Source organism: Pimephales promelas, chromosome 3, assembly GCF_988280905.1.
Source record: "Pimephales promelas chromosome 3, fPimPro1.hap1.1, whole genome shotgun sequence".
Lineage (NCBI taxonomy): Eukaryota > Metazoa > Chordata > Actinopteri > Cypriniformes > Leuciscidae > Pimephales > Pimephales promelas.
The window spans coordinates 33,087,069-33,104,350 of NC_142771.1; the positions used below are offsets into that span (position 1 = coordinate 33,087,069).

Genomic DNA, 17,282 nt, shown 5'->3' on the forward strand with positions numbered 1-17,282 from the left:
CAATTTCATTAATTAAAATGAGCATATACGACACAATCCTTCATAGAAGTGATTCCAGCTTAATTTCATTAAATGTAATAAATGTAATCTTTTAAAAATTTGGTTTACCTTTTTTTTTTTTTTGTTGAGTCAACGTGAATATTTTTCATTCGTCTTAAACGGATCTCACTCAAAAAATTAATTTTGGCCTCTTGTTAAAATAATTAATTAAAATAAGCAAAAGTAACATGATTGCTTAATATTGTCACAACTTAATTTAATTGTGTTCAATCAACCTAATTCATTTGTGTGAAATCTACATGAATCATTGTTGTTGACATCTAACTGGGCAGTGGATCTGTAGTTCCCAGCATGCTTTGCAAGGGACTGCATTAAGAGGGTAAATTTATGGAAAAAGTGTTATTTTATGTGTTTTTCAGTAAATGGAAAGATGTTGTTAGTTAATGTTAGTGTTTTATGTTCAGTTATGTTAGAAAGTTAGAGTACTTTGTGTAATGTTTTTGAATTTTGTGGTTACCATTATGCAGAAGAGTGTTGACTGTGTTTAGGTCAGTATTGTGTTCAGACTCATTAATAATATGTGCTTTAAACCTCCTGTTCAGGCTGATATATAATATTACTATGTAAGAAATAGTTTAAAAGTGTCTGTCATTTGAAGTGACCATAGAGTCAAAATAACTAATATTATAATGTTGGTGAATTAAGGCAGGACAAAATTAAATGTAGTTAACCTGACAACTTTATCTAGTAGGGATGACTAAGTTAATTTAAATTCATACAGCATTTAAATTTGTTGGAAAAATGTAATTCAATTTCATGGAAAACCTTTCCTTAATTTAATGGGCTCTATGCACGGCGTTATTTCCGGTGAAGGATTAAGGATGCTCGATAACTTCCGGCGATCGTAGAGTCCAATGCAATACCGAGAATTTATATTGAATTTTATCAGGGGCGGAGTGGGACCAAAAAATCTACCGGGAAACTTCGTAGACCTCCGGCCCTCGTCGCCGGCACGATTAGCCAATAGCATTTACAATTTTACTGATTTAAAGGGAACTTTGTTGTACTAGTATGCTGGAGTAAAGTTCATAAATGGTCGTTCTTTCCCATAGTACTTTCTAAAAGTAGTTGGGTGGACTCTGTGCCTCTAGGGGGGTTCGGGGGCATGCTCCCCCGCAATAAAATTTTGGACATTTTAAGGTTATAATGCATCAATCTCATGCTCTCTGAGAGATCGAAATTAAGACCCATGAACTGCTCGTTGAACAAAGAAAAAACGTTAATTTGTACCAGGACAATAAAGAGGGCTCAAATATTTTTTTTAGTTATGAGAGTCTCAGTTTGCATTACATTATCAATGGTGTTTTAGGATGCCAAACAATTATTATAATAATGTAATAATGATTTATAATTATTCCTATGACGTACTGTAAAATCCATTTATAGCCTATAAATGTGTAAATGAAAATGAGTATTTCAAAAGTATATTTTAACCTACATTACACTATAATATAGGAAAATTAAAATACTTTTGTCCTAATTTCTTCACTTGCAAGAAATAAACCCTTGAGCTTTTATTTAGGAGAAAACACCAGATGATCGCGAGAGCAAAGTAATCACGCAGAACAAACTGGATGCTATTCTGTCAGTTATTATAATGGCGCAACGCCATATGGTTTCAATTTTAGTTCGTTGGCAAAATATAACATAAAATATAAAATTAGGTTTTACATTTTACATCTTTACATATCTGTGTTGGGAAAAGGGAGAAGAGAGAGTTCGGCAAGGCGGATTCGAACTCGCGATCAGCGCACCAAAAAGTTGCATTTAAACACTTCACGTCTTACGACCTACGCCACTGAGGCTGTTTTATGACGGGTGTCGTTTTGCAGTAAAGACAGGGGTTTAGTGCAAATATATGCTCCGTTATAAAAAATGTAAAAAAAAAAATGTTTTCTTCCCTTAGCTTGGGCCATGGCGAACTTCCAATAAATATATTTTATCAGACCGGGCCGGCCCTCGCGGCCTCGTAACACTACCGGCCCACCGGGAAAACTCCCGACTCTCCCGATTGCCACTCCGCTACTGAATTTTATACTCCATGGTTATACTAATAAAACGTTAGTCACAAAAACAGATAAAACAGACACCCCTCGTTGTGTTTATGCTTCTTTTTAAAATGATATTAAATAAACATAACTATATATAAAATTACATCTAAACGTATGTACGTTTCGTTTCAAAGACGGGAGGACAGCAAATATTGAAGACTCTGCCATAATCCCGTTTTCTCCGGTTTTCCTCCGCTTTAATCTACACAACCGGAAATGGACGAGCATCCTTACGTCAAATGCGGAACTTATGCGTGCATATAGCCCATTAAGTTCGTTCAACAGATTAGTTTTTTGAGTGCATAGACCTCCATTATATGTCTGACAGACAAGAACAGTTTGACCTAAAAATATCAAAATTGAAAATACTGTGGAAACAAAGACACCTACATTTTGAATGCCCTTGAAGTAAGCTAAAACATATCAAAAATTAATTTCAAAGTGAACTATCCTTAAGAATCAAATTAATCAGAGTTAAATTAATCTAAACTTTTCCAACTTGGGTTTGTTAACAAAAATAACTTGTGAAATGTAAATATCTAAGAGTGCCTCAAATATTAACAAGAGCAGTTAATGCTCCATTGTGATTGGCAACCAAAATAGTTGTGAATGCTTTTCCTTTCGCCTAAGGTTTCTATTTGTTACAAGTAAATGTGTTTCTTTGAATGCAAAGTAGCCTGGATAGCTTCCATCATCAAATGAAAACAACAGCTTTTGCTCCTCCAGAAGAGGGTTTTTATTTATCAGTTGAAACTTTTTTTAACCAGTAGTAAAAAAAAAAAAAAATATCACTGTCAACGTTGCCACCATTACTGTAACGTTATTCTTGGACAATATTGTTCAAAACAGCAACCAACAGTTTCCTTAGAAAAAAAGGTGTTACTGCAAATACAGTATTCAACATTAAAGTGGATTAAAAAAGTTAATCAAAGTTGTCCTAAGACAAGAACAGGTATTGTTCAAAATTCATGTAAAACTGTGATGAAAGGTTTTGATCCACTTCAAATGTTGACTCCTGTATTTTTTTTTTTAACCAGTGCTATTCGATCACTGACAGTGTGAATCACAACTTGCAAGTACCAGATCATACAAATGAGTATAAACAATCCTAGCGTGTCACAATTCATTTATTTTTCATAAATTCCATGAAATGTCACTAAGGGTCTATCACCTTCCAACTCAGCCAGGCCTTAATTGGGACTGACTACACTCTGCATGAAATCCACCTCATTTCAGCATGACATTTTAGACTTTTTAATTAAATATCCTTCAGGTGACCTTTTTAAAAGCATTGACACCCCAAATAGTCACAACAAACCACAGATCTAAAACCTCATACCAGGAGGCAGAGCGCAAAATAAGCCAGCCGGCGAAGAGAAGTGCTGATCTTTGATGCGACTCTTTCATTAACATCAATGCGCTGAGATTAACGCACACCAGAGGAACTACTGGGGGCTACTCCTCGGCTCGCCGTGTGGAGCGTCTCCTGGGCCTCTCTCATTATAAACGGTCCTTTTTTTTTTTTGTTTTCCCAGGGGTCGGTCTGCACAGACTGCATTTCAGGGGATTAGAAACTAAGCAGTTTCATCTGTGGCCGATTCATCACACGTCCCTACTTCTGCTGGTTATTTGTCTACTGATTTCAAGCTGTCATCTCACTGACGTCTTACGCTTTACTCTGATGCCAACTAACTGATGTGAAAAGTAAAAAGTGACTATTACTACCCAATGTCACTACCACTGTAAAACACAACTTAAATAATTAATTAAATGATAAATGAATTAATTAAAATGATCACAAATCGTATGAGCATCTAGGACCTTCTGGTTTCTGCTTTTAGAACAAGTTAACAACATCAGCTGGTGCAGTTAGTCATTTCTGAAGTACTTCTGATACTTAAGTGACTGGGAAAGAGTAATGAGAGTTTTCAGCTCTCCTGACATCATAATCTGAATACAGAATTTCTAAAATAAATAATTATTCATTATAAAAAATAAATAATTGTTCATTATTATCAAAATGAACAAATCTTTTTTTCCGAGTCAATTTGTTCATTTCGTTTGTTGAATCAACCAAATGACTCGAAAAAAGATTTGTTCATTTTGATGAATGAGTTCGAACAGGAGAGTCTCGAACGTGCATCACAAGGAACAGAGCAAGGCGAGCATTTGAGCTTATAAAACTTAAACTTTGTTATTTTTTTTAAATGAGCGATCGTTTCGCTTCGTTTCGCTCATCGTCTGGAATTGTTTAAAGCCCTTTGAACAGTTTGCAGTTTGCACTGAAACTGTCTTTTGGACCTTGAACCATTTGGTTACCAGTAAAGTGCATTATATGGAGAAAAATCCTGGAATGTTTTCATCAAAAACCTTAATTTCTTTTCGACTGAGGAAAGAATGACATGGACATCTTGGATGACATGGGGGTGAGTAAATTATCAGCAAAAGTTTTTTTTTTTTTTTTTTAAAGTGAACTACTTTAAAGACTTTTGAGCCATGACCATGCATTGGGAGAACAATACTGTAACAGTGCACTAAGTAAGTGACTCTAAATATTGACATACAGACATTATGTGAAGACAAGACCCCTATGATCCAGATCTAGACCAATATGAGACCACCTAACATCCAGTCCAACAACCAGATCTCAGACCAAGACCACATGATCAAGAACTCTGACTAAAGGTGGCCATTCTGAAGACTTTGTATTTTAGAGTAATGCACAACAAGAAACGAATGCCATGTTGAATACTTGATGACTTGCTTGGATTTCATTTGTAATTCCTGACAATGGTAGATTTATGAAGCCAGATCTCATATAGATACAATAACATTTTTAAAAATGAGATAGTGTTTGTTTTTCAGAGGAGAACAGGCTTTGATCAAACCCATATACTGGCAGGTTTAAGAATGGCCGCTTACCCACAGCCTTGAGCGAAGCGTACTTGTTGAGCTCCTTTCCAGCTTGAGATGGCTCATAAGGGTGGGCTACAGGTACCTGTCCAAGCGAAGGGTATTGTGTCATGGCTTGCATCAGAGATGAACCAGACCCCACACTGTTCATTTGGGCACACTCTAAAGCAAAGAGACACAAAATAGAAACGAATGACCGATATGAAAGGTAAATAGGTTTTCTTTCTAAAATAAAAGCAATACCTCAAGTGGTGTCATGTCTATCTATTTAATTGTATTTATTTATTTCTTGAAGGTGAATCATTGGTCTTGGCTCATCTGGTGATCTTACTGACATAAAACATGAAGACAGACAAGACTAAAAAACTTTTAATTTCTTTGTAGTTTTTCATATTAGAGCAGGAATTGTTAGTTCAGTGATACAGAAATAGAAATGAATAACAGTTAGAAGTGGTAAATCACACTGTGTTATCAGTAGACTGTTGGAAGTTATTTGCTTAATTGTACTAAATTTAAATAATGTATGTTGCATGTCCTTTAAAATGTAGCTTAAGCATGTACACACACACACAAACTTTAATGACACACTGACCAATTTAGACCCACAATGCGAGTGGGTGATTTCTTTTCGGTTACCAACAATACCCATACAGCTTAAAGCCATTTTGTTTGGAGTAGCATTAAAAATCCACTTGAGGGGGCACAAGCATCTGAATGACTGTTCCTTATTGTTTGTGTGCGAGCATTACACACATTATTCAAGTAAGGCTAAATGCTGTATGAGAATCTGTTGTTCTTCAACACATTATCCCCCTCAGAAGTCTTTGTCACTGCCGTTTCTTTTGTTTAAGCTCATAGCAGTAAGGATACCTCCCATCAGGGACCGCTAAATTAACATTTAACAATATCTCAAGCTGCTTGAGGCCTGTTGCATCGACCCATCAACACAACTTGTGAGTTTTCTCTTTGGTGATTCACTCTATACCCCCAGGAAGCAGATCATTAGTCATGGATTTCTGGAGCTCCAGCCAGGCTCTCCTGGGCTACTAATCGAATCCGTTTGAACTGCTAATGTCAAAACATGTTAATGCCAAAAGCACTGGCAAGCGATGGTCACAATGGAAAATTAATTGTTTGTTTCACAAGTTTTCACACTTGATTACAGCAAAGACTTTCCTATTGAGGGCCGCAGACGGCGTAAATCATAAACGCTTTTCTGGAGATTGCATTAGTAGACATCTGGCCAGCTGAATGGGGGCGCAGGAGCATGGCAAATTGACTGGCCCTTTGCCGGCTGGCATGAGGGGCCAACCAGATGTTGTGGGTATTATCTCTAACCACTCTGATGAGTCGAATGAGACAGAGAAAGTACAGCCAAACGGCAGAAAGGAATTAGGAAACACCACTGAATACGTCCACTTCCTTCATTGTGAATGAGTCTGTTTGTGTCCGTGTTGGTGATGGTTGTGCGACGCTGCAACTGATCTTCTCCCGTTCTTCAGACGTGTTTGAGTTGTTGAACTCTCCTTGATCTGTTGTTGTCTTGGAAACCTCTTTTAAGTCTATTTTTTTCTCGCTGGATGCCTGTTCGCTACAAGATTGTACCATCTGTATCACAGGACTTACTGAAGGGCTCTTCCTTTGAGCACACACTTCAGGCACTAGACTGACGCCAAATATCAATATATCAAATATCAATGTTGAAAACAGTGCTGCCTTATATTTTTGTTGAAACAAAATTCTTTCCAGAAATGTTAATATTTTGATCCATTTAATGTGTTTTTGAGGAATACATCTGTATCCTTAGTCTTCATTAAATCTTAATCCTACTGAGCTTTTGAACGGTAGTGTATTTGGCAGACACTTTCATCCAAAGCAACTCACACAGCACTGAAGATATATGTTTTATTAGTTGATGATCTTGGCATTGCTAACATGCTCCACTGTTTGAGCTGCCAGCGTAAAACTAAGCGGAAATGAAGAGCATCCATGTTTGTGTTGATAACGACACTACTACTTCTCATTTCAGACACTTCTGACAATCATCTGGATATAGTAATATACATGAAATTAAATATAGGATTAAAAAAAAAATGTTTTATTACATTAGACACCGTTTACACGACAATCCCGTTTTCAGGGCCAATGCAAACTTTTGAAAATGAGTTTCAAAGTGCAAGTTTTTGAAAACGACACCATTATCATCTCCGTGTAAACTGTAGCAGTAAGAAATACTGTATGATCCCAAGCGGTTTTCAGAATTGCACAAATCAACACAATATAACAATTTGTCATCATGAAAAACGTCATGTTCCTTACAACAGACTCAAAGATTATTATTATTTTTTTTTTTCGAAGCCTTTGTGTTCAAAGGATTTCACATTTTCTTAAAGGAAGTGAAACGAGACTTTATATCAGAGGAGAACATTCTAAAATTGGTTCTGGCTTTGTGAAGATGAAATTGAGCCAGAAGACAAAGTAATAATGTATTATAAAGATTAACATCCTTAGAGTGAAAATCGGACCAAAAAATGATAGATTGTGTCATTTGTTTCTATAGGCATGTGCATTCGGCTCGAGTGCACTGTGGTAAAAGAATACGTGTGTGCCCAGGCGTGTCGTCTTTTATAATAGAGTGGCATCACCAACTCCAACTGTGGCATGAATAATACAGCCTTATTAGTCGTTTTCAAGGTTCCATGTGAACGGGATCGTTTTGATAACGTTGTCCTCTGAACAAAGGAAAAACGTTTCCATAATAGCACATAGTTTTCGTGTGTGTGCCCTTATACTGGATTCAGGCTATACAATGTGTCACTTCATACATTCCCTGCGAATCAAGCATGATCTTTGATATTTGCCTTTGATACAGCCTAATCATAAAACATTTAACACATATGGTGGTAGAATTGGGAAACACTGGTCTAGATGGATCTAGTTCATACATCTTCCACTAATAAATAAGATCTTTCTGTGTGATGAGCAACAAACAACAGTGAGATGTAGATGTTACAAAATTGAGTATTTTCTGTGGTGATAGTTAAGAAACTAAGCAAATCATCTTTTGATTTATATAATCAATCGCCTAGATAATTTGAAAGTTTTGAAGTTAATTTGAAAGTAATTTGAAAGTCATAAAGGAAATGACTGTAACCATAAAGAAAATGATCCCAGACAATTAGAATCAGTTTGACAGTTCAGACTCCAGTCTCCTAAACATGAAGCTCCCAGCATCAGTTAAAATGCTTATGAACCAGGTGTGCAGAATATCCAATTGATTGTGAGGAAAATAATTACGCTGTGATCCATAATCTCTTAGGCAGTAAGATTAATTCCATTTCGATAATCAAAAGAGGGGATGGAAGCAAGTCATTATGCAGTGGAACTGTAATAAAGACAGGGTAAAGGTCCATTTGCAGAAAATGAAATGCCTGTCCTGCGGTTGATGAATGATTATTGGGCGTCTCCAGAATCAATCCTTCAGACTCTGAGCTTAACCTAACGCAAACTGCTTCTTCACACCAAACTCCTGAAATGCTGTTTCTGCAGACTCAGTCCAACTCGATTGTAGCATCCACGAGGTCTGACAGAGCAGCTGTAGGCATTGTGGCAGGTAATGGTTTTTAATATCTGCTGACAGTGACAAATTTTCGTTTTGACAAGGTCATTAGTCAAACAGGGTATGATACTACTTTCTGCTTATTAGTATTGATGCCGAGAGACACGTGTGGCATTATACAAGACACAATACTGATTTACAATTGATCCACATTATTACCATTAACCCTGAGGTGTACGCTTCATATTTGGACAGACAGAAAGACAGACAGATAGATAGATAGATAGATAGATAGATAGATAGATAGATAGATAGATAGATAGATAGATAGATAGATAGATAGATAGATAGACAGACAGACAGACAGACAGACAGACAGACAGACAGACAGACAGACAGACAGATGTCCCTCCTTTGTCTAAATCAAATATTTAACCAGCTTGAAAAAAGCACGGGAAGGTGGAAAAGAGATGATTCCTATTATTTGTGGCCCACAAACCATCCCATCTTTCAGATAATTGGATTGGCTCACTGCTTATACTGTACAATCACACCCTATGAGAAGACACACCTGAAACGACATTGGAATAACTAGCCTCTGATTCCTCATCTGCAGAGAGCTTTAATTTCTTTGGCCTTCTTTGTAGCGTTGCCATGCAACCTCCAATCCAGTAATGAGTAGGCTTGATTTAGGATGCAGTAAGGACAGCGGTTCATCTTTCACAATTGTCTGGTCCCTCATTTGGGTGCATACAGTAGAAAGTAAATCTTTTGTGGAGGAAAATAATTCTATGAAACTCACACACTGCCCAAAATCTTATTCGCATTTGTGTCTTGTGTTTTTAAGGGAAACTAAATATAAACATCCTTAACTCTTTCCCCATTGGCGTTTTTTCTAGAAAAGTAGTCAGCTTTTTAACAAAACTTGCATGGCCTGTAGAACTTTATTCTTGCTTCATTCTTTCTTTTTATGAACCCTTGAATGTGGGTAAGTTTCAAAAACAAAAATAAAGTCTTGTTTTTATCAAAGACTTCGTCTGGATCTGATTCAGAACGACGATCAACACACAGATGGAGTAGATCGAGTCCATCAACACCCCCCAAAGCTTCTCAGTCCTACACCTCATCCTGGGACGACATATCATTCAGTAACATTAAAGCTGAAGTCCGTAACTTTTTTGGGTTAAAAATGATTGAAATGATTTGGGATTAGGAACACCATACTAATACTGTGTTTGTTGGCCCATATTGATAGGATAGCATCTTGCAGTTGATGGAGATTTGTGGGATGCACATCCAGGGCACGAAGCTCCCGTTCCACCACATCCCAAAGATGCTCTATTGGGTTGAGATCTGGTGACTGTGGGGGCCATTTTAGTACAGTGAACTCATTGGCATGTTCAAGAAACCTATTTGAAATGAGCTTTGTGACATGCATTTTCCTGCTGTAAATAGCCATCAGAGGACTGGTACATGGTGGCCATAAAGGGATGGACATGGTCAGAAACAATACTCAGGTAGGCCATGGCATTTAAACGAGGCACAATTGGCACTAAGGGGCCTAAACTGTGCCAAGAAAACATCCCCCACACCATTACACCACCACCACCAGCCTGCACAGTGGTAACAAGGCATGATGGATCCACGTTCTCATTCTGTTTTCGCCAAATTCTGACTCTACCGTCTGACTGTCTCAACAGAAATCGAGACTCATCAGACCAGGCAACATTTTCCCAGTCTTCAACTGTCCAATTTTGGTGAGCTCTTGCTAATTGTAGCCTCTTTTTCCTATTTGTAGTGGAGATGAGTGGTACCCGGTGGGGTCTTCTGCTGTTGTTGCCCATCCGCCTCAATGTTGTGCGTGTTGTGGCTTCATAAATGATTTGCTGCATACCTCGGTTGTAACGAGTGGTTATTTCAGTCAAAGTTGCTCTTCTATCAGCTTGAATCAGTCGGCCCATTCTCCTCTGACTTCTAGCATCAACAAGGCATTTTCGCCCACAGGACTGCCTCATACTGGATGTTTTTCCCTTTTCACGCCATTCTTTGTAAACACTAGAAATGGTTGTGCGTGAAAATCCCAGTAACTGACCAGATTGTGAAATACTCAGACCGGCCCGTCTGGCACCAACATCCATGCCACGCTCAAAATTGCTTAAATCACCTTTCTTTCCCATTCTGACATTCAGTTTGGAGTTCAGGAGATTGTCTTGACCAGGTCCACACCCCTAAATGCATTGAAGCAACCGCCATGTGATTGGTTGATTAGATTAATGAGAAATTAAAATGTTTCTAATAATCCTTTAGGTATATATACGTATATATATATATATATATATAATGTATGTACACAGAAGAAAGTCAAGTTTTGTTATGGCTTAGGTCTTTGTCTCAAAAATAAGTTTTGAAGCATCCATGACCAAAGATATCAATTGCCATGGAGTTCAATGGGAATGCTAACAGATTGTTCTCTCCTCCTTGGCTGGTCAAGAGCAACAGTAAATAGCAAACAAAGCTGATTGTGTTTGGCTAAAAATAGATTTTCAACTGACAAAACTATAAATGCTGGACTGACAGAAATTGCTATAATTTGTGAGCGTTTCAGAGAGAGAAAGAGAGAGAGAGAGAGAGAGAGAGAGAAAGCGAGTGGCCGTTTATCTGGGAGGAGATGTCAGCTATGCGTGAGATGTCACCCAGCTTTGGGTTCTCATCGTTTCGCTCTGCCAAGAAGTCTGATTGGAATTTAGCCCATTTTTGAAGAGAGCACTTAATGAATATGCCAGTTTTAGTTACGTTACATGCACAGTTCTTTTCCCTCCTGGACTGTGATTCAGAAGCCTTATCTAACATAGCTAATAAATGACCGAGGTCAGCTTTTGGCGAGGGGGAGGGGTTGTATGTGACATTTTCGTCAATATGTAATGGAAAAACATGCTTTGGTGCATATTGCAATAAAAGAAACATGTTGGCCCTAGGAAATATGTTAGTAAGACCTGTGCTGAATTTTTCATGAAGAGAACAATAATCAATATACCTGCATTTCTCCAATAAATAATACATCTAATATTAGCCAAAAAATCTTTAGATCACTGGTTTTTGGACATAAATAGGCACTTAAATTATTCAACATTGCAAATGCACACACAAATTCAGATTCATATAAAAAAAATCATGAGTTTGTTTGTGTTTATAATCTGCATACTTTATGAATTTATGGCATATTTTAATTCCTCCTTTAATTTTGCATCTGGGATGTACTTAAAGTACATTACATAGCACAAACAGGAGGGTGTTTTTAAAGTTCAAAAGAACCCAACCAAATCCAGTATTTGTGGACTCAAGTTTTAGTTTGAAGGAGCCCACTTAATGCTGTATCTCAATGATAAAAAGAGATAATGAATACAGAAATTGGGCTAATTACAGCCTTATTTCCCACTGGTCAAGAACAGATATCAGTGCCAAGCTAATTACTTTAGAGAGGGGCATGAAAGTACATGTTGTGTCTGATATAAAACAGACTTAACTAAATCGGATGAAGAGACACATTTGACATATCAGAAATATCCTCTCTAGCTGTATGACACCAATAATTTGAGATTCTTAGCTCATATTTTTCTAATGGAGACGTCAACAAAATGTTATCAATAATAAGGTTGGCTGAGTGAAATGAAAAAAAGCTTTTTGTCCTTTTTGAAACCTCTAGTGGCTATTAATTGCAAAGCGGTTAAAAAGTAAGGGGGCGTTAATAAATGAATTAGATTTTTTCAGTCAACTATCCCTCAAAAGTAGAAGAAACACACAAAAACCTGCTCAAATGAGTCCAAGTGAGTCAAAAACAGACACAGATAGTCTGCAAGGCCTCATTAAAAATGCAATAGAGTATTTTGGGATCTAAACATAATAGTGACTTGGGAAGGGCACAGACATTGTCACACAAAGAAAACTTTGGAACCGACCTGAAAGCTGAAAGGAAATAATGGATTTATCATCTTTCCACTACATTTGCCTTTCATATGAAAGGATGTGGATATCTTGCTATGATATGTGAATGAATGGGACATTTGAAAGGCTGGCTGGTGTCTATGTGGTTCTTCTAATTTCAGGTGTGTTATGACCTTCAACATCTCCTGTTACAGATGGCGGGCTGACTGTCAATGTCTGCCTTAAAATAAACCCAAGGGTTTTTTTTCCAGAGCTGAAACATTTGGCAGTATTAGCTTAATCGGGATTTTTGACTTTAAAAGTATGTGTTTTCCTGTAAAAATAATTTTACTTAACTTTTTTTTACGTATTAGCCTAAACAACACTTGTTAAATTTATCCTAAGCATGTTTCAATATTTTTTTTTTACTGGAAAACCAGACAAAAATGCTAAAAAAAAATAAATAATAATAATTATCCAAAAATGTAAATACTCTAATAATTTACTCACCCTCATATCATTCCAAAACTCAACATTTCAATGTTTTTTCTTTCTTCTGTGAAACACAAAAGAAGATATTTTGAAGAATGTTGGTAACCAAACAGTTTTATTAACTTCCATTGTATGGTTAAACATTTTTTTTTTCATGGTCCACAGAAGAAAGAAATCACAAGTTTGTAATTACATAAGGGGGAGTAAACAATCAAAGCAATTTGAAGTTATTTTATTTTATTTATTTATTTATTTTATCAACCCTGTAACAAGTTTTAGAGCAGAAACATTTTACTGGCAGCCTCAACTTGATATTTTATTTGCTTGAAAATAAATAAATAAAAAAAAACTATTTTTTCCCCTTTTGTGTTTTGTTTTAAACATAAATCTAACAAAAAGATTGTTTCAAAATTATAATTTTTATTTTTTTGCCAATTAATTATATTTTCTGACATGCACGCTCTTAAAGTCCCCCAGTAGTCAAAAATGTAACCCCTAAAACTCATGTTTGATCACAAAAAAGTTTCATGCCTTAAAATAGCTTGAATGTAACTCTACCACCTTGCCTCATTTAGTATACAAAGTACTATGAATATGCAAATTAGCCCCGCTTCCACTCACTCGCACCATCTCAGTGAACCACATTTTTTGACGATCACATGTTGACGTGATTGGTTACAAGGTCGTTTGTGACGTCAGAAACACCAGCAATTTCAAACCGCGTTTTTGAGACTATCTTTTGTTCACGCAGTTTTAGGGATAAAATACTCAGCAATGGTGTTAACTCATGAGTTGGTGTTAGCTCATGATAAACACACCACATAGACATAAACAGCATTAAAATCTTGAAGAAAAGTTTTTCATATCTAATAGTTTTTATCTCAAGACAAAAATGTTGATTAAGAAAATGCCTGTCTGCAGTGTGCAAGTCTTTACTTTCGAAATGACAAAAACATGAGCGGAAAATATCCACAAAAGCCTGTGTAAAAGCTTTTTCTGGGTGCTGAATATTGGAAATGTGGTTCAATCTTCACCACCGCTATATCAAAATGAAGGCTTTGTGCACCTACACTGTGTTGTTAGGTCTTTCTTAAATTCCCAGAAGCCATTTCTGCCATGCATGAATACTCTTTCCATTCCTTGTTTGGTATTTTTTAAAAGCTTATCACGTGATTCAACAGCATAATACCAGAAGAAAACAAGACAAGCCCTGACTTTGATTTCTTCCTGATCTGCCATTACATGACTCATTACGCACTCAACACAACTCCACACGTGGGCAGCCATCTTAAATTTGGAAACCCACGTCTGCATATTCATCTCTTTCCAGAAAATTTGGATGTTGTGCTGTCAGTGGCCCATTGGTTTTTAGGATAAGTATACCACATATGGGCACAGACCCTAATGTACCTCATAGGCTCAAACATGAATGTGGACTTCACACATCCCACCACATCATCTGAAATTTGATATAATGAAAAAGGACCCAATGTCTATTTTGTTTTTCAGATACTTGAGAAAAACATTAGATGACACTATTTCCTAAAGCTTTAAAAGTTCCCTGCTTTGAGTCTGACAGGCTGACGAGACCTCAAACTCTAGCCTTACAAGCCTCAAGTTTTTTTATTTCCCTGGTTTTCATCGCCAGTGCTGTGCTCTGTTCAGTCGGAGCAAGAAATGCCAGTAAACAGTGTAAATAATAGAGTATTTGGTAAATATGAATAAGACTGTGAGCATATTTTCTGCAACTCTTTGGTAATCTTGCCTTGTGGCGGCCTTGGCAAACAAGTTAACTTAACTTCTGTAAGTTATCCTGTAAGTTTCAGAACTGAAAACGTCCTTGTTAGTCCAATAAAAGCTTTTATTGACACCAGCCCCAGCAAACGACTCGTTTTTCAAAGTGGGGAACTATGACGTCAAAGAGGATAAAACACCACCCCCACAGAAGAAGATCAACGCCTACTTCAACACGGCCAGTTTAGCCCCGCCCACCGATTTGCGCATTACACGCAGAGCTAAATAACATAGACCTACCTCGTGATGACAAACCGGATCAAGCTACTGATCAATACAGAATATTGTGCAGCGCCTGGTTGTGGAAGAAGACAGTCGCTGCTTAAGCTTCCTCTGGATTCCAATAGGACTGCATGGATAAACTTTATTTTTAATGATGTTCAACTCCAGCTGATGAGGTAAAACATTGTCTGTCTGTTCGCTTCATTTCACTGAGGATTGTTTTGTAAACAACAGTGGATTTGCAGACCGATTAAGATTAAAGAACGGTGCTGTACCGTATATATTGGATCTGACAGGAATGGTGCAAAACACGGACTCTGGGTCGAATCATTCCGGTTGCCATTTTACAACATTGGACGTTTTCAAAACAATTTCCCCCAAGTGCATCGACAGGTTAGTTGAAACTCATTATAATATGCAAAACTGTTATCCACTCACAGCAGTGGGCGTTTACTTCCAAGTCTTCAGTGCGAAACGCCCATAAAAACTGAGCGTTTCTGAGCTAGGCTCAAAACTAGGGAAGAAAATAGCCTATTACTTATTCATTTTAATATTTTTTGAATGCAAAATACAAGTAAATGTCATAAGTTTACCTCAGACAACAATATAATAAAATTTAAAAAGCCAGTTCATGACCCCTTTAACACTTTAGTTAACAATAAGTAACGTTGCACCTACAGTACATGTCAACTAACTCTCCTTAGAGTGTTAGTAGAGTATTAGAAGACTGGTAGAGTTAGGTTTAGAATAAGTTATGGAATATTTAGCAGACAGTCTGCTAATACTCTGGTGATTGCTTTTGACATGTTGCAAAGTTACTTATACAGTAGTCATCAGAATGTTCAAAAGGGACCATCAAAAAAGTGTTTCCAAACTTAGCTTAGCTTAACTTAAACTCTTGGCTTAGCTTTTAACTTAACTGCCATTGCTTAGAAGACAGGTTGATATTATGTCGATCAACATAATGTTAAAGTCTCAGGACACAGTTATTGAAAACGGCCAGTATTTCGTGAATTATGTTGCAAACAAATGCAATTTTCAAAAATTCATGCCTACCTATACCACATCATTAGTTTGGTACTGCCTCATGTGGTTATTATCAATAAATATTCAATATCCCCACATCCTCAAATTCAATAAATATTAATGGACAGAGATCAGCACCGCATTACCCATTACCCACCTTCAAATATTCCCAAAGTTATTAGTACTATTTGCTCATCTGTTGAAAATGGCTTCACATTGTACTGTTGCAGCTTTGAGAGGCAGGCAGACTGGGATTGGGAAAAAAATGGATAACAGCAGAAACATGTTATTTGATTTTCAATGTGCCACGCCACAGTGACCAGAGCGCATAACATGGGAATACAAAATGTGAGACATAGTATGCTACATACAACTAATGGAGTAAAAAAAAAAACTGCCTTGTAGATTTAGATAAAGGTTTACAGTTTATTTGTTTACATATGCTATTTGGTTTGATGTTTTGCAGCAAACTGCATTTTCAAATGTGGCTTGAGTGTTCAAATAATTTTGGGTTCACATCACTGAAAGGAGTATTTCACTTTCTTTTAAAAAAAACTTTTGCTGATAATTTACTCACATTCAAGGATTTTTCTCCATATAATGGAATTCAATGGGAACCAAACGGTTCAAGGTCTAAAAGACAGTTTCAGTGCAGCTTCAAGGGGCTTTAAACGACACCAGACGATGAATAAGGGTCTTATCAAGCGAAACGATCGCTCATTTAAAAAATAAATTAAAAATTAAAAGTTTTATAAGCTAAAATGCTCGCCTTGCTCTGTTCTGTGATACGTGTTCGTGACTCTCCTGTTCGAACTCGTTCATCAAAATGAACAAATCTTTTTTTAGGGTCATTTCGTTCATTCAACGAAAGAAATTTTTCGAAACGAAAGATTTGTTTCGCTAGATAAAACCCTTCATCGTCTGGTGTCGTTTAAAGCCCTTTGAAGCTGTTAGGTCTTTCTTAAATTCCAAGATGGACATCTTGGATGAAATGGGGGTGAGTAAATTATCAGCTTTTTTAAAAGTGAACTACTTCTTGAAGTGCCATTAAACGTTCACTTAAAGGGTTAGTTCAACAAAAAATTCTTTTTTTACGCGTGGCGCTTTTACGCGACAGTTTTAAGCGTTTTTAAGCGTGTTTATGCAGTGAACATTTAGTGAAGCAATGCTAAACCATAGCAGTCAGCTAAATGATAATATCAACACAATTCTTAATGAATTATCCATGTCATTTTTGTGTTTCT

At 36.8% G+C, this 17,282-nt stretch overlaps 1 protein-coding gene across 2 annotated transcripts in view; it reads right to left on the minus strand.

The window, feature by feature from the left end:
• The window catches only part of shisa9b (shisa family member 9b), a 45,107-nt gene that overhangs the window by 9,009 nt on the left and 18,816 nt on the right, over positions 1–17,282 (minus strand). The window contains exon 3 of one of the 2 annotated variants that reach the window (XM_039686305.2): positions 5,034–5,186. The exons of the other annotated variant lie outside the window; for it this stretch is intronic. Within the exon in view, the coding sequence (XP_039542239.2) occupies positions 5,034–5,186 (153 nt within the window). The remainder of the gene's footprint in view (positions 1–5,033; positions 5,187–17,282) is intronic. 2 annotated transcript variants of the gene reach the window in all.